Source organism: Hypanus sabinus, chromosome 27 (genome assembly GCF_030144855.1).
Source record: "Hypanus sabinus isolate sHypSab1 chromosome 27, sHypSab1.hap1, whole genome shotgun sequence".
NCBI lineage: Eukaryota > Metazoa > Chordata > Chondrichthyes > Myliobatiformes > Dasyatidae > Hypanus > Hypanus sabinus.
In genome coordinates this window covers 26,105,480-26,124,501 of record NC_082732.1, presented here as the reverse complement: position 1 = coordinate 26,124,501, position 19,022 = coordinate 26,105,480, and the positions used below count along the sequence as shown (strand labels likewise).

The 19,022-nt window shown below is 39.1% G+C and overlaps 1 protein-coding gene across 2 annotated transcripts in view; it reads left to right on the top strand.

Moving 5' to 3' along the window:
- The first annotated feature begins 2,011 nt into the window (after positions 1–2,011).
- The window catches only part of iffo2b (intermediate filament family orphan 2b), a 35,850-nt gene continuing 18,839 nt past the window's right edge, over positions 2,012–19,022 (top strand). The window contains exons 1-2 of one of the 2 annotated variants that reach the window (XM_059952031.1): positions 2,012–3,453; positions 16,934–16,994. In XM_059952031.1, the coding sequence (XP_059808014.1) occupies positions 2,495–3,453; positions 16,934–16,994 (1,020 nt within the window). In that variant the 5' untranslated portion in view covers positions 2,012–2,494. The remainder of the gene's footprint in view (positions 3,454–16,933; positions 16,995–19,022) is intronic. The other variant, XM_059952032.1, reaches the window with a different exon arrangement.

The following is a 19,022-nucleotide window of genomic DNA, read 5'->3' as shown; positions in this document are numbered from 1 at the left end:
ATCAAGGCATAGGGTGTTACTCCACAGGGTCAAGGTATAATCCAAGCTGTCACATTAATGCAATGCTGAGGAAATACCAGAGATTTGAATTTATAATCTCAGTGGATTCTTCAGTTCAGTACCAAGAGAGTTTTGGGTTGTCTGTAAGGTGAGATATTTTAGACACATCAGCCCTTACGAAGAGTTGTAAATAATTCCATGACTTCAAAGAGGAGTGCATCAGTTGTTCTTATTAGCCTAAATTATATTTATCCTTCAACGACCATTGCAATAACAGATTATCTAGTAACAACCCTCTCTTCAACAACACATCTCTACCTTTTCTTGTTCTCCAATATACACTCCTACCCTCGCCCTCATTTCACCACTTAAAAGCATTAACACCCTCAACTATTCTGGGAAAAGAGGTTGCAGTGGCGGAGGAGTATAAATACTTGAGTGTTCATTTTGACAACAGACTTGACTGGAAAACCAACACCAAGGCTGTTAACAAGAAGGGGATGAGCAGACTCTATTTTCTAAGGAAGCTGAGATCCTTCAGTGTGTGTGGCAGGATGCTGGAGATCTTTTACCAGTCTGTCATGGCGAGTGCAGTCTTCCTTCTGGCTCAATGTTGGGGGAGCAGCATCGGTGCTGGTGAGGCAAAAAGACTGAATAAATTCATCATAAAGGGTGGATCCGTCTTTGGCTACAATCTGGACTCTCCTGAGTTAGTGGGGGGTGGGGGTCATTAAACAAACTGTTATCCATTATGGACAATCAGGCACATTGTCACCATGACTTACTGAACAGGCAGCGAGCACCTTTCAATCAGGCTCATTCAGCTCCACAGTCACAAGGATCGTTACAGAAAATCTATCTTATCAAATGCAATAAGCATATGCACCAGTTCATCTCTGTGCAACAGGGGAACACATGTCATAGTACAAAAGTCTCTGCTTTATTATTTTGTACATTATTATTGCACATTATTGCAAATTTGTAAATTATTATGTATATTATTATTCTGTATTTTATTATTCGTTAAGTCTGCACACAGCAAAGTGTGCTTTTAAATGTTGCTGATGTAACAAAAGAATTTCCCACTTGGGATCAATATTATTATTATTATTATTATTATTATTAAAACCACATTTCCACCCTGTAGCCTATATCCCTTCTCAATAAAGGTAGAGGTGAGTACAAGGTCAATAAACTAGGAGAAGTATAGAGGATCAGAGTAAAGTTGGGAAAGGGGGAGAAAATCACAATGAATAAATGGTAAGGACACAGTGAGGGTGGACAGAGATGACTGCAAGATTTGTGAGAGTAAAGACAGGTCAAGGATGGGATGAAAAAGGGTGGAGGATGAGGCAAAGTGGATAGCCCAGTGGTTTGGGAAAGGAAAGAGGGTGGAAGATGATAGTGAATAGGAATGTGTGAGAGGCAGATGGTTGAGAAAGGAGTTAAATGTTGGTGTATGAGTGGAGAAGAAGGCTTTTCCATTCATTTGAGTTCTCTCTTCTCCTCATCCTTCCCCTTTTACACCCCACCCATCCTTCCTCCACTCTGAGCTTCTCACCAAAGTTACCCCCTCTGGCCAATGCCCTCAGCCCTTCTTTGTCTCTCCCCCATCATTTGCAACCTTTTTCTCACCTTCAAGGCTCCTTCTCAGCCTTTCTCACACAATTTACCCCCATATTTTCTCTCTCCACCTGCCTTGATCCACCCAGCTCTTCTCTTGCCCCCATCCATGCAGACCTTCTCTCTTTCTGGCCCTTCTTCCTCCGATCATCCACCCTCTTCTCTCTATCCTCTTCCACCTACCACCCCATTCTCCTTTCCCCATCCATTCAGCCCCCTCTCCCTTCCTTATTCACCTACTCTCCCTTCCCCATCCACTTACTCCCTTTCCTCTCCCCATTGCTCATTCACTCTCCCTTCTCTCCCGTCCCATCTTCACCCTCTTCTCTCTCCCCCATCCACTCTCCCCTTCGCACAGAGAGCACTAACAGGAAAAAAGTAAAGACAAATACAACTTAGACAACGCACACAACATAGACTCCTGAAGAAGGGCTTCAACCCGAAACGTCGACTGTTCACTCTTTTCCCACAGATGCTGCCTGACATGCTGAGTTCCTCCAGCATTTTGTTTTGTGTGTGTGTGTGTTGCTTTGGATTTCCAGCATCTGTAGATTTTCTGGTGCTTATGACATCTAAAACGTAAACCTGGGTTCGGAGTCTCGGCGTTGCTGACAGCCGGGATGCCAGTCGGCTCGCTGCGGGAGGAGGAGCGGCAGGAAGATGCCCCGCCTCTCACAGACAGTGCGGAGTACAGTTTCCACGAAGCCGGACGCACCGTTAGTTTGCTCCCGACGAACGGAGGAGCGCGTAGCTGAGTTTCAGAGCTACGATCGTCTGTCAGCCGGGGCCCTCTCCGCGCAACGACGGCCTACCCGGGCTCATGGGCCGGCTGCCGTTGTCGCTTCACTGACTCCCGAGCATTGGCGTGAACATGAACCCGCCGGCGATGCCTCCGCTGCTGAGTTGCGGCCTGGTGGAGCCGAGCCCCGTCACCCTGGCTCTGCGGAATGACTTGGGCTCCAACATTAACCACCTCAAGACGCTCAACCTACGCTTCCGCTGCTTCCTGGCCAAGGTCCATGAGCTGGAGCGGCGCAACAAGCTGCTGGAGAAGCAACTGCAGGCCGCCCAGGAGCCGCGGAGGACCCGGCTCGGCCGCACCCGGACTGTGGCTACACAGACTCCGCTGGACTATGGTACCGGCTTCACGTTGGGCTCATGTTACAGTTACTCGGCCAATGCCTACGGCTACACCCACAGCCCGAGCTCCGGCTACATCCCCGGCCCGAGCTCCGGCTACACCCCCGGCCAGAGCTCCGGCTACACCCCCGGCCCGAGCACCGGCTACACCCCCGGCCCGAGCTCCTGCTACACCCCCGGCCCAGGCTCCTGCTACACCCCCGGCCCAGGCTCCGGCTACACCCCCGGCCCGAGCACCGGCTACACCCCCGGCACAGGCTCCGGCTACACCCCCGGCACAGGCTCCGGCTACACCCCCGGCCCGAGCACCGGCTACACCCCCGGCACAGGCTCCAGCTACACCCCCGGCCCAGGCTCCAGCTACACCCCCGGCCCAGGCTCCGGCTACACCCCCGGCACAGGCTCCGGCTACACCAGTACCAGCTGCACCCCCAGCTCAGGTTCGGGTTTTACAGCCGGTGCGCTCTCTCTGCCTCATCACCATTACCCGAGCCGTCTCCCTGGGACCATTTGGAGCTTCACGCACATCAGGAAGGTGGGAGGCGGCCTAGAGACGGTGCAGGGACCTGGGGTATCCTGGACCCACCCGGACGGAGTGGGTGTTCAGATCGACACCATCACCCCCGAATTGCGGGCCCTGTACAACGTGCTGGCGAAAGTGAAGAGGGAGCGGGACGAGTACAAGAAAAAGTGAGTGACCGCTTTCAATGCGGAGCTTGGTGCAATGTCGGGTAACAGGGAGCAGCCAGGAGACTGGTGAATAATCTACCTCCTGTGCTCTCCTTATACTGGGCTGGAACACTATAATTTCTCTTGGCAAACCAGCAAGATCAACGCCGTATAGCTTAGAAGCCAGTGAAAGGTTTTGATTTTAAAAAGACGCATAGGAAACTGCAGAAAATAGGATTGATGGAATGATCAAGTGTTATTTGAACGGGAAAGGAAAAGGGAATGAGATCATGCCATATAGCGTATAAGGGGTACACAGGGAAAGAGGTTCCATATATCAACCTCTTCCCCCTTATCCCTTAATACGCTAATGTCAGATATGAATTTAATACAAATATCCACAACCTGAAAAGCTTTCCATTTTTTCACAATGGTTTCTGACTTCACTTGCAAAAGGCTTTTGATGTCTAGACATCCCTTTGAAGTCACCAACCCAGCCGCTCTTAATATCTTGAAAACGTCAAATTAGCCTGAACACAAGATTCAGAATGTATTTTTCTAGCAACCATACCTTTCAAAGCCAATGTGTCTTTTAACTAGTCAAGTTACTAGCTTGTAGTAGTTTGTAATGTTTAATTAGAGTTCAAATGGAAATGTTTTGTATTTAGCAGAAAACTGTGCAGGAGCTCAGGGATAATCAGAATTTGGAGTTGCTCGTTTTCCTGTGAATACCTCCCATAAAGATTGGTTAATCCATTCTGCGTGAATCAGTCATGACCAGTCTAGAGAAATTGTCTTTTTCTTGAGCTGTAGGTGAACTTGTTAAAAAAATAGTTACTGTATTTTTAATATTCGGGGATTATGAGGAGTCATTAGATCTTTTGTAGATTTACAGTGCGATCAAAATGTATAAAGGGGAATTTTCTGAATGCGAGAGAAGTTTATCACATTTTACATAAAATATTGTAAGGTTTGGGTGAATTTTTTTTAATTTTCTTGAACTTTTAATATGCTTAATGATGTCTTCATAATGAAATCCAGTAACATTGCAAGTTGTCTTCCATCACTGATGCTGTTTAATGTCCAAAACAGCAAGATGACCAACGTTAGAAAGCGCACGCCGATGTGAAATTTGAGCTATGTTGGTTTGTAATATGTGACAGACACGTCAAAACTGATGGGGCTGGGGAAGTGAGGGTTAAAGGGGTGACACTTGTTTTTTTTCTGTAGATAATCCTGCAAGCTAAGTGGTGGGCAACAGGGAAACATGCATATTTCAAGAAAGGTGCATTTGTTTTGACAGAGAAAGTACATGAGGTTGATTCCTAAACTAAGGAGGCTGACCAATGAAGAAAGATTGACTGTAGTCAATGTTCTCATTCTATAGAAGGAGAAGGGGTGATCAGATTGCAACAAGCAAGGTGTTGAAAAGAATTGACTACATGGATACTGAGATGTTTCTCTTGGTAGAACCGCCAAGATTTAGAAGGCATATGTTCAGAATAAGAGTCACCCAATTAAAATGGGTATGGAGAGTCTTCTGCTCTGTGTGCTTGGAGTTGTGTAGGCAGAGTCTGTCTGACATTTATAATACAGGTCACCTCAAGGAGTTTAGGAAGAGAGCAGGGAAGTGTCAAGGTCAAGATTAGATCAAATATGATCATTCTGAATGGCAGAGCAGGCTCGAGGGGCTGGTTTTCCTGCACAACCTTGCCTCTGGTGGACTTAACACTTGCCCTCCAACCAACTGGAAGCATCTTGCCTGCTAGCATTCCAAGTATGTTCCCTCGGTCCCTGTAGAAAGGAAGGGCAGAATTTGCAGGGGCCCTAGCAGAGATATTTAAAACATCCTTTGCAGCGGCTGAGGTGCTGGAGGATTAGGATTGCAAGACAGCTAATGTTCCGTTTCAGAAAAGTTCTAAGAATAAGCCAGGAAATTACAGGCTAGTGAGCTTGACATCAGTCGTAGGAAGACTATTGGAAGGCCTTCTAAAGGACTGGATATATAAGTATTTGGATAGACGGGGACTGTTTAGGGATAGTCAGCATGGCTTTGTATGTGGTGAGTCATGTCTAACCAACCGTATAGAGTTTTTTGAGAATGTTACCAGGAAAGTTGATGAAGGCGAGGCAGTGGATATTGTCTACAAGTACTTTAGCAAGACCTTTGACAAGGTCCCACATGGGAGGTTGATCAAGAAGGTTCAGTCGCTTGGCATTCAAGATGAGGTAGTAAATTGGATTAGAGATTGACTTCTCAGAAGAAGCCAGAGTGTAGTTGTAGATGGGTTACCTCTCTGAGTGGAGGCCTGTGACTAGTGGTGTGCCGCAAGAATCAGTGCTGGGTCCTTTGTTGTTTGTCATCTATATCACAATCCGGATGATAATAAGGTAATCTAGATCAGCAATTTTGCAGATGACATCAAGATTTGTGGTGTACTAGACAGTGAGGAAGATTTAAGCTTGCAACGGGATCTGGACCTGCTAGAAAAATGGCAGATGTAATTTAAAGCAGAGAAGTGTGAGGTGTTGCACTCTGAGAACCAACCAGGGTCTTCACAGTGAGCAGCAGGGCACTGAGGTGTGTTGTAGAACAGAGGGATCTGGGAATATATATTCCTTGAAAGTGGTATCATAGATAGATAGGGTCATAAAGAAATCTTTTGGCACAGTGACCTTCATAAAGCAAGGTATTGTAGACAGGAGTTGGGATGTAATATTGAAGTCATATAAGACGGTGAGGCCTAATTTGGACTATTGTTTTGGTCACCTACCTACAGGAAAGATGTCAATAAGATTGAAAGAGTGCAAAGAAATTTTACAAGGATGTTACTGGGTTATTGAGTACCTGAGTTATAGGGAAAAGTTAAATAAGTTAGGACTTCATTCTCTAGAATGTAGGAGAATGAGGGGAGATTTTATAGAGGTACAGTATACAAAATTATAAGGGGTATAGATAGAGTACATGAAAGCAGGCTGGGTAAGACTACAATTAGAAGTAATGGGTTAAGGGTCAAAATCAAAAGTGAAATGTTTAAGGGGAACATTAAGGGGAACCTCTTCATATAGGGTGGTGGGAGTGTGGAACAAACTGATTTTATTTGCTATTTATGCGTCTGAATATAAATCAGCCACGATCAACTGCTGGAACAGACTTGATGGGCCAAATGGCCTAATTCTGTTCCAATGTCTTATGGTCTAATTTAGGATGCTAGATTCAAACTCACGTTTCTCACCCTCAAACTGAACTTGAAATTCTGTCATGCTATGAACATTCCTTCCTAATAGATAGTTTACTGTGGATCATTGAATAGTCCTCTATCTATAATTAATGGTTAGCTTGATTTATCACTTGTACATCAAAACACAGGGTGAAATGCATCATTAATGCAACAGCCAAAACACTGAGGGTGTGCTGGGGGCAGCCAACAAGTGTCACCATGCTGCAAGTGCCAACATAGCATGCCCACAACTTACCACCCATACATCTTTGGAATGTGGTTGGAAACCAGAGCATCCAGAGGAAATCCACGGGATCATGAGGAGAATGTACAAGTTCCTTACAGATGGGAATTGAACCACTATCCTACCATGCTGTCCTTCTTGCTGATGATAAATAATATCAGATAGCGCATGATATACTCCCTTCTTGGTTCCTCAACATACTTCTCTGGGTTCTAGCTTTTTAGGTATCGCTCTTCTTTTCAGCTGACAGTTTTGCATTGGTCACCTTAAACAGAAGAGCAGATTTTGATGCTGAGGGTACAAAGTGGCATTGTTACTTTGTATTAGCAAGCCCTGCTTCTGTAGTTCTTTAGTCACCATTGCTCATCTTTTAAGGTGGTGATCTGCTCTCAGAACACTTTGCATTTGCCAGGATTAAAAAGTTCACTCTTTTTAAACGGTTCACTTTAGACCTCAAGGCAAATTGTACTTTAAACTGCTCCTCCGCTTTTATCTAGGATTTTGATTGAGGCAGCAAATGATGTACATTATGGCCGGCCTGTAATTCTTTCTCTGAAGCTTTTCTCTTCACTTCTCTTATTTATTCTTTGCTGAACAAATTACAAATGTCACTTGTGCTGGACCATGCTTAAAGTTCTCATCAACCTTTGGTTATTTGAGCTGAAAATTCTTTTGAACTGAGAGCTTGTTTACAAAGGAGTGCTGTTGTAGTAGGGCTTTTCAGAACCAGAGTAATGCATTGCTGTTTTTCTGTCCTGAATACTAATATAGTGTTAGATTGGGGAGTCTCTGTATTATCAGTAGGTATTTTTCATTTCCATGTTTCAACTGAACTTGCTGATGAACTCTTTGACTCCCAATTGCCCGAAGCGAGAGTGTATTTTATTAAACCCAGGCAAATTTGTGCTAAGCTTGGGGAGTGAACAGAAAAAAAGCTCTTTAATTTATTTTAGTTTCCTCTTTAGAACACCTAGCTTTGTTTTTTTTCACTAACAGTTATTTACTTAAAAGAACAAGCAAATTGCATAATACTACATTTAAGACATGCATAACAATATTTAAATACTAACTTATTTAACTAGCATTCTTTGCTTGGTCTTGCACTGGGCATATTGTGTGTGTTTAATATATTTATTTACAAGTTTTTATGTATTCTGAGGTGTAACACTAACCTTGCTTTTAGATTTAATGCATCTTACACTTTAGCTAAATACATACAGTTTACATCTATGAATCTGGCTAGTGGCAGAAATGTGTTAGGTAACCATTAGTAAGAGAGGATTGTCTTTAGAATGAAAATAATAGCACACCATCTTGGTTATGGTTAAATTAGGTTGCATCGATTCTGGATGATAATTGGATAGTAATGAAAGTCATCTACCCAACTTTATTCTGCTGTTAGGCAAAGGTTTTTAAAATGCTACTCATGATTATCTCATAACTTACTAGATAATTAAGTTGTTATACCCCAGTTAATGTAAACAATACAAGTTGGGGATAATAGATAAATGACTAAATGTGACTAAATATAATGCATGTAAAGCATTACAGGTTTGATCAAATGAATGACCTGAGTAACTAGTGAAAATTGCAATAGGATAAAGTCATACAATGACATCAGGCTAGAGAATGTGGAATGAAAAATTGTATATCAGGAAAGAATGGATCATAATTTAGGGAGCCTCATGTCTGCAACCCCTTTAAATTTGCACAGCATTTTAAGGATTCATGTTGCTTCACCTGTTAGTACATTTTCATTTACGTACTCGGAATCTGGAAAAAAAACTTAATACTGTTGAATAGCATTCACAATGTGATCATTTTATAATGCATTTAAAAGCTTAGTGACCTGGAATTTTTTCCCTGAAAATAAGTAGACCTAGTATGATAAACTCAAATTAGAAATTGCAATGTTGTTAAAGAGTAAGAATTGAAAGCAGATATATAGAATAGTAGATGGTTTAGCTGAGGAGCTAAGTAGCTTTTTCTTGATCACCACGAGAAACAGGAGCAGAATTAGGTAATTTGGCCCATCTAGCTTGCTCTGCCATTCCATCATGGCTGATTTATTATTCCTCTCAACCCTGCCTTCTCCCCTTAACCTTTGACAGCCTTACTAATCAAGAACCTGGCAACCTTCATTTTAAATATATCCAATGGCTTAGCCTCCACAGTGTCTGTGGCACTGAATTTTCATAGATTCACTGCCCTCTGGGTAAAGGAATTCTTCCTAGTTTCTGTTCTAGAGGGACATCTTCTATTGTAAGACTCTGGACTCTCTCAAATGCCAGCACATCCTTTTATAGAAAGCCTCAATATAATTTGAGGGGTTTTTTCTGTTACATTACTAATTCTTTGTACATGTTGTAACGTATCTTATCTCAAGATGTGTCTGACTAAATCCATTAAAGATGATGACTATAAGAAAAGTTTCTTCCTTTTACATTGGGTAACTGGGTGGGACTGAAATCCAACATGAGTAATGTATCCTTTATTGAATTTCTTACTTCTTAGTTGACTTTGATGTATTTAATTTACAAAAATCAGCAGCAAATGTATGGCAAGGGAGAGCTGGGCCAGGAGAGAACATATATTAATGGTTCTTAAAAAAAAACTCAACCTTTACTTTGTGCAAATAAATCTTTTTCTTGTATGGTGTTGTTAAATGTAGGGCACCCTTTTTGGTCATATTTTCTCTGCTTGCTTGAGCTGATTAGATGGTTTTGTATACAGAAAGCATGGAAAAATACCATTGTTGTGAAGTTATCTTCAGGAAGGTTTTGAAGTAACCCAAGAGAAATTGTGCTGTAGTGAACAGCTAGTATCTGTTCTGTTTCTGCACAATGGAGTTTTATGTCTTGAGCTTGGGAGATTTAAGCAGAGTCAAGGTGGCTTTAAAATCCTTAAAGAGAATATTTTAATGTAGTCAACCATCTGGAAGGATATCTCAGAAAGGTTCTTGAAGGATAAATGGGGGGGTGGTGGTGGATGCAGCTAATTTGGAGGGGTATTAGAATATATCAGTCAATCTACAGCTAATCTCACAAATTGTATACATGGAAGTAGGAAGAAACTGTACAAAATGATCAATTTATCTGCATTGTTGAGAAACAAGTATTAATATTTATAAATTTCTTGCATTGTAAATCTTCAAAAAGAATATTTTAAGTTATTGATTATAGATCTGAAGGTAAATGCAGCACTCATCAAATACTAACAATTGTACAAAGGCTATTGAGCTATTTCTGTTAGAATGTCAGAATAGACACCTTGGATAACCTTATGGGGACTTTTATCTTAACTCCAAAGGAAAGTGAAAGATTTAACTGAACAGAAGAGTATATTTGATTTCAAAATGTGACTTGTATTTAGGGCTGTCACTTTGCAGTTCTTATGCATTGAGTAGAGTAGATGTATTATTGAAATCCATCTTGTGTTCCCTTGTTTGCCGGACAGAACTGCTGATGTATATGTGGTCTTTATTGGGACCTGCTTTCAGTGTGGCATTGATACTTGTACCTCTCTTGTGTTGATGCCTCTCACTGAAAGTCCAAAATTTTAGTACAGATTAAATTGAGATTGTAACAAAACAGACAGAATGGTTTACCTAGAAACTAACTTTGTGTGGTAGTAACTAATCTGCATTTTCTGTCTTTTTTCTGTCAGTTACACCAAGTGAGTAGCTGAATCTTTACCAAGAAATGCTTTTGATATTTTCCCCCCAGAGCCATCTATTCCTTAGCTCCTCGGTCCATTTTACATGCAGAGTATTTTAAAAATTTGTTGCATGGCATAAATATTACATTTCAAATATTTTCTGCTAGAGTGTTTCTCAGAATTATTTATGGAAAAACTGGACCATAATTAAAATCCTGTTGTCATTTTATTTTAGACATTTTCTAGAAACAACCAACTTGTTTTCTTTCTATTTGTTCAACTTGTGGCTTTATTTATTTTAAATGCAAGTTGAAAATATGACCCTGTCCAGAACAGCTTCACAAATGTAGTTTTTTAATCAATCAACCTAATTTGATTTTGTTCCTTACCAAGAAAAGCAAAGGGGTTGAACTTCAAAAAAAAATTCTCGCTCTGTTAACATTATCTGTGCCTACTCAACAGCAACAGTGAAAATGAACAAGAGATGGACATACTCGCATTCAACACTTAAGTTTAATATTAATGAAAACCTCATTGTAAGGGGCACCATCTAGGTCACCTTGTGAATGAAATGCATGTAGACTGAAGATTTTCCACCACAAGAAACTTCCATAGGATGTGTACTTTTAGTTTGATATCAAGCTAAAGTAAAAACCAGATTAGAGGGAAGGAATCTGGGATTAAAAGTAGTTTCTTGAAAGGTTAATAATGTGTTGTAGTGCACCACAGGATCAAATTTGGCCGTTTGGTTGTTATTTCAGGCCGACCAGCATCATTACCATGGGGCAGAAATTAAATGTCTCTCTCTTTCCCTGTACTTAGGAAATTTTAGTTCAGAGATTTACTATCCAGATAGCTATATCCATGGTGGCATTTTTGTTTTCATATGACTGTGCATTTAGCCAAGCGTGTATAATAGCAGCAAATGTTTGAAATTTGATTTTTATCTGTCTTGTTCTGATACCACAAAAAATAAAATAAATAAAGTGTAGATATCATTAAAGATAATTTTTTTTAATTGCCTTACAAAATTCCAATGAAGCATCAGGAAGTTGATGTTTCTTTCTGCAGTTAAAATTCTGGATTTTGTATTCTATCTCCCACTTTCAATAAATTTTAATTGCAGGAAATTTGCGTGAAGAGCCCTTATTACTTGTAAATATACCACACCCATGAAGATTAGCCAAGACATTCTGTCATGCAAAGACTCAACAGATAGGTATAACCTTAGTCAAAACATATGAAAAAATTTCTTTGATCTTTAATCCTGGCAGTGGTCCAGGTTTCTCAGCACAAATAAGAAGCTGCTCCATAGTGAAATTGCCCGCTCCAAATATTGGATCCTACACAGTGTGTTCATTTGAATATCAATAACAAAAATGGCCAGTTATTACATAAGCAGTAAGTAAGATAAAGATCAGAAAATTTTGTGATTCCTGGAATATCTTGTGGTAAATCTGGAATTTAATTAATATATCACTTTGTCAGACTGGAAAAGAAAAACAACAGAGGCACTTATCACATTTTCTGTTCCTCTTGAATGCAGAAAGACTGCAAGAGGACTGCTAATGTCACATTTCAAGAAAGGGAATATGGACTAGGAAAGTATGTGCTAACCAGCTAACACTGATGGTGGGAAATTTATAGGACATCATTATCAACAACAGAATAACCTTACCTTTACAAATTAATGCATTATTTGTTCAAGGGAAATAAAGTCAGGCAATTGTGATTGAATTTTTCGAGGTGATGGGAAATATTGATCAATGCAGTATAGAATATACTGTATATGTAAGATAAGGCATTCAGTGTAGTTGCTAGTGTAAAAATGGTCATATGGATAAGACACCATAGAATGCAAGTTGTGGAAGATTGGTGTTTCTCTGAGTGGTAGCTTGTTGAGTTCCAAGTTTGCATGCAGTCTTTTTTTTAAACTGATATAGAATCAAGAGCATAGAGCTGCACTTTAAAGCTTACAGATTAGTTGAAAATATGTATTCATGAAGATGATATAAACTTTGGGATGGAGTGGAGGAAGAAACATATATAGAATTTAGTGTAGAAAAAGTATTCATTTGGGGAGTAATGAAAGGAAGGAAAGGACTTCAAAATAACATGATTTTAACTTGTAGATAAATAGGCATTTTGATATCCACATACATTTTGTTAAAGGTGGCACAGAGTTGATATTGTGGTTATAAAAAAGCATGGGGTGCTTGGGTTTATAAATACTGTACTAACATGTAAAAGTAAGATCGTTGTATAAGTCACCAGTTAAGATTGCTAACTGGAATTCTGCAGACAGTTCTGGGAACTGTGGCTGAACAAAGATGCAAGGGACTTGGAAATGTTATATTAGAAGTTTATCATTGTGAGGGGAATTCGGCAAACTTAGAGCTCTTATGCTTGGAAAAGAAGTTAAAAAGTAATCTAATGAAGATATTGAAGGGGATTTTAGTAAAACAAGAACTATTTCCTTGGGCAACTCTGACCTCAAACTTATCATTAGTTATATTTTTAAAACATTGCCAAAAGATTTTGAGTGGTGTTAAGGAGGATTTAAGATCTAGAATGAAGAGAAGTGGGTAATTGATAAACATCCTAGCAGCAGCTTATTTGAAATATTAGCACTGGCACAGCAATCTGATTGGGTATTTCCTGAACAATATGGGTCTACCATTTAAGTAATTTATTTATGCATCATAAATCAGTGGCTAAATGTTATAGATTGTAGAGTAATCTTCCTGCTTGCCTTGTATTATATCTTCATTAGAATCAGTATCATAAACCATTAATTTGCTACACATTTTGTCTTAAAGCATATGCCATATGCCAATCATAAAAACTCAGGAAACAAGGCCGTTAGTAAAATGTATGCTGTATATAAAATATGGTACTTGCATCCACAGCCTTTTGTGGGGATTCAGATTTGCAGCTTGTATAGCAAATAATTGCTGTATTCATACAGTATTTACTGAATAGTATTCATATTTGTGGCCAGCAGCAGTATTATATATGCACATTTATGTTCTTAAATTAGATATAGCAATGAAAGATCCTACAGTTTTTAGGAAAGAGCATTCAATATTCATATGTTCATTTCATATTCCACAAAGTTCCTTAAGAAATCCCTGAAGGAAAAATTTCCCAGATCTTACCTAAAGATAAATTCAGAATGAATTTTCCTTGATGGAATGTTTGATTGTCCTCATTTACTTTATTTATCTCTTTGCTGAGTGAATTAGAGGCTGTAGCTTTGCCCTATTTCACATCTGAAGCAGTATGAATTACAGTTATAGGTATGTTTGTGCCAGACTTGTGCAGTGGGAGTAATGAGAAGACTAAGGTTCATGATCATGGGAGACAAAATAGAAGAATCTTGGGGCTAGTCATTTTGCACATCACATGGTAGGTAACTATATTAAAAAAAACTTGCATTGTTAAAGTCCAGGAGATCAGTTTTTCACTTCCAAGTTTGAGGACATAAGGAGATATAAACAGAATGAAAGTGAGGTGCTGTTTGCTCAGCTACAAATCATCTGCTACTTCAATATCAGCAGAGTTCTGATAGTCCAGCCAGCGTTTATCAACCAATAGCAGTAAATGAAAATTGTTTGATTACACATCTTGTCTCTGTGTGTTGAGCCTTCCTGAAGGCAGATTGGCTGCCATGTTTCAACATTAAATGCATCTTAAAAGTGTGTAATTGGCTGCAATTTCATTTGACATACTCGATGATGACAGGGATTAAGTTACGAGTTCTTGTTTTCATTGGCAGTCTGATTAAAATTTTGGCTGAATTACATTAGCGGGTGTGAAGCAATACTGAAGTTGAGAACTAATGAATGCACCAGGTATTTCTTAACATAGGCATTTCCTACAGAGTGGCAGTAAGGGAATATCTTTGTCTTCAAGTGTGCTTGAGTTTCTTTTGAATTGAAAGACATAGAAACGTCAAATCAATCTAGATTCATGGATTAAAAATTGGATTGAAATAAACTACATTATTCTGTTTATTATTTGCTTTTGAAAAATAATGGTAGGGTAGATAAACATTTTTATTTGTGTTGTCATTGAAATATTTCATGTAGAAATGGGATAATCTGCAGACAAATTCTGTGTGCCTGCATTGCAAAGTTTGAGTTGTCGCAACTAGAAGAGTTTGTCCAAATAACCTTGCTGTCACTATTTATGTCTTGTATATTGGTCTATACAACAATTAATTGATCTAAATTTAACTAATTTGTAAAAAGAAACTTGCACACATCAATTAATTTAAAAGTTGGCTAAGAAAGCTCTGCTAATGGTTATTCTGTAAATGTTTTGGGGGGGGGGGGGTTGGTTAATGAGCACAATTCGTGAAGTGCAGTAGAAAATCCAAAGTCAAAATAGAATATTTCATTCAAGCATTGAATTAAATATTAATAAAGACAATTGACCTCACTGAGAATTATATAAATATGTCTGTAATCACAGATACTGTATACAATTTGTATGTCTTCCAACAAGACTTGTTAAGTGCAACAGTATATTTTAAGAGGAATGCATTGGGTGTTGCTAAAGTAAGAAGGCTTTAGGTTACCATTTTGAATGGTGTTCTAAGATTAGCTATGATTTTTGTGATCAGTGACAGAAGCAATGGCAAAGACAACTTTAAAGCAGTGATTTTAAGTTGTGTTACCTTGCTATTTCTGTGTCTGGAGTGCAGTTTTGGTATCTCTGTGCTGAAAGGGAGAGCAATTGTAGAATAGGTGCTAGATTTTCCAGCGATTTCAGGAGGGGCTAGATATATGATACTTTCTTCCTTTATTGAGAGGCTAATATCAATGAACACATTTAAGTCCATAGGCTTTGGGAATGTGAATATGTTTAACTGTTGTGTAAGAGATATTTAAGAATAAAAGGTTTTTATTCCAGATAGAGTATGCTAGGATAACGATTAATGAAATTGAACATTATAAGGTTTGTTTATTTTTACTGGTCCATATTTTTTATATAATGTGTGATTTTGAAGTTGTTACTTTTATTTCAAAAGGACATCTAGTTCCTACCAGGCTTCAGGCATAATAGGTTTGGAGATGGACCAGAGTAATCTTTTGGGAATTGGCGAGACAGTCCAGAGGGACCAGTGGGCTAATGCATGAAAATTGTTGCCATGTTATAGTTATTTTGGGAATAAGTAGCATCTTAATTAAGTCACCAAGGCATACCTCTTTAATCAAAAGATCAAGCATGTCAGCTTTTTTATTTTAAACAGCTATCAATTGTTTCATATCACTGATGTTTCCCCATAGCACTTGGTATGTAATGGATTTTGTTTTGGAAATTGTGATTGAATCTGACTATACTGCTCAGTCAGCAATTGCAGATTACCCATTATGTTTCTCATAAACTGTCAGTATCAAGTCTTTTGTACCATTTTCATAAAGTATGCATACTCTCTCAACCTTTGGCATTCTTACTAAGGTAGATGAACCTATCACCTTAGGTTTGAAAGAATAAGAAATAATCCCTTTGAAATATACAACTCTTAAGGGCCCTAGCAAGTTTTATTTGTGTCATTTCACATCAGCTCTTTGCCAGATTAGGTAAAATTCTTCCTCCCAGCATTAGCAAATCTCCCTATGTTGACATGTATCTCACTCTTGTTCAGATGCCAACTGTCAGTCTTGTACAGGACTCTCCTGCCTCTGGAAGTGGAATATTTAAGTTTTCTTTCTTAAGCCATTTCTTCACCATACACCATTAGCTCACCTGATAACAATGGTGTTAGCAGTAGTTCAAGGATTACATCTTTGAGAAGCTGTTCTTTAGTTTTCAATTTAGTGCCTAAAACCATGTAAGCGCATATTCATTGCTTTTGTCATTGGTTTGGTTATGGATAATGACTTCTGGGTGACCCATGCCTTGCAGAATGTTCTGCACCTGTTCTGCCTGTCAGGAAAGCAACACAATGAAAGACATTCATTGACAGTTGCAGTATAACTTGGTATTAATGCTTTAATGATGGAAATGATTTCAAAGTTATGAGTAGTGTTTTTCCTATTAATTCTGTATTTGACGTGCAAGTGGCATTTTAACTTGTCGGGAAAAGCATCAAAATAAATTCAAGTACTTAACTACTTGCAAAACATTAATTTTGCCAAACTGCTGTACAAAACTTTTGCCTGCATTCTTATGTTTGAGGAAGTTTATGTTTGAAATGCATCTTATATGGATGTCTTTCTAATATTGGGACACACTCAGAAATTACAATCTCCAGCATATAGTCTAAACGTAATTCACTAAGCACTTAATTGTGACGCATTGAAGGATGTTCATGCGATAATGGTTTCAATATGAGCTCTCTAACAATCGTACTTGTGTCTTCTATCTTTAGGTGGGAACAAGAACTCAATCTCAGGCAGCATCTGCAGGATATTGTAGCTGCACTGCAGGTGGTAAGTTATAAATACTTTATAAATCCGACATGGCTTGAGGTATGCCAAGTCATCTGAGTGAACTTGTGCGCTCGTGTTCTGGACTGGTTTACTGGGAGTCTGGTATATATCATAGGTGCTTCACAATAAGATTAGATGAATTTCTAGTTCTGGTTTGTTTTGGCGGCAGCTAAATAAAGATTGGAATTCAATTTTTTCTAAAGGCTACCTTGTCTTATCAGTCAGTTTAGGGCTACTTGGTCAAATGGATCGAAGTCAAATGTATTCTCAAATCGTCATCCATATAACAAGCATTTTCTTCCTTGTGCTATTGCTTCCCTGTCAAGAGCTCTGGTATTTTGGCCTGTTTATAGTAGCAAGTTCTATGTTCTGTAATTTTTTAGTTAAAATTTTTCTCGAGTTTCCTATTACACTTGTTCTTGACTGTCTAGCATTTCTAGCTTCTAATACAGGTCTTACTTGCAAGTGGAAACATTTCCACAATTACCATACAGTGTTGAAAAGTTTCAAGTGGAGGTGGAATGGTGGACTTGGTATGGCAATAGGTGGTCATTTTTTAAAAAGTATTGCAAATAGATGTCTATTGTTTGCAACTAAGGGATTGATTTGTAAGGCTATGTATAGGGAAACTAATGTAAACCTCTGATCAGTGGAAAGAAAGCTAAAGGTTGAACACAAGTAAATTGCATTGGAAAACATAAATAATAGTTAAAAGGCCTGCATCAAAATGTTGAAAGGCAACTGGTCTTGCGAAATGAGAATGTTAACTACAAATTGGCTGTTGTAGAAATATAAACAGATCAAATAATTATGGGGAAAAACTAGCCGATGTATATTATATGAGGAGAGGTAAAATTATTCACTTTGGTAAGAATAAAAACAGAATATTCTTTAGACGTACAAGGGAAGTAAATGTCGATCAACAGAGGAATTTGAAAATTATGCACAAAATACAAAATTAATATTCAAATTCATCAAGCAATGAGGAAAGTAAATGAATTGTTGTCTTGCAAATGAGGTGGAATATACAGAAAAGTGCTGCAAATGCTTAAAAAAAAGTAAAAAGTTAGCCACAAGTGTAGATATGAAAATACTGAGAAGGTTTTTCTTGGGTAAGGTTGACTGTACTTGCCTTTTCATCGTGTTCCGTGGGAGGTTCACGAGGTCGAAGTATTGTTCAAAGGTGGGCTGAGGAGAAGCAAGAGCAAAATGAGCCTTTATACTCCAGAGCAGGGGTCCCCAACTTTTTTTTATGCCATGGACTCCTACCATTAACCGAGGGGTCCATAGATCCTAGGTTGGGAACCCCTATTCTAGAGTTAGAAAATTAAATGATGAACCGGTGGAAGCATACAAAACATGGGACAGAGTAAATGTGAAAGGGTATTTTTTCTTCTGAGATTGGATTCATTTTCTGACACTGAAAGAGAGATAAAGGGAGGGAGTTGGGAATTTTAGACATGATCCAGAATGGAGAGTTTGGCTACTAAATCAGGTTTATTGTTACTGACATTAGTTGTGAAATTTATTGTTTTGTGGCAGTAAAGTGCAGGCATAACAAATTACTACACATTCACTAAACAAGGTAGTGTTCATGGACAGCTTATAAAACTGAAGGCGAAGGAGAAGAAACTATCCCTAAAACATTGAGTGTATATCTTCAGGCTCTTGTACCGCCTCCCTGATGGTAGTGAATAGAAAAGGGCAAGGGTCCTTAATGATAGATGCCATCTTCCTGAGGTAATTGCCTTTTGACAATATCCTCAATGGTGGGAGGCCAGTGCCTGTGATGGAGCTGGCTGACTTTACAACCTTCTGTAGCGTCTTTCAATCCTGTGTACTGGTACCTCCATACCAGGTGGTGATGCAACCAGTTAGAACGTTCTCTACGGTACATTTGTAGAATTTTGCTAGAGTCTTCGACATACCAAATAAAGTATAGCCGCTGGCATGCCTTTGTTATGATTCCACCAGTATGGGGTCCAGGATAGATTCTCTGAGATGTTGATGCACCAGGAACTTGGAACT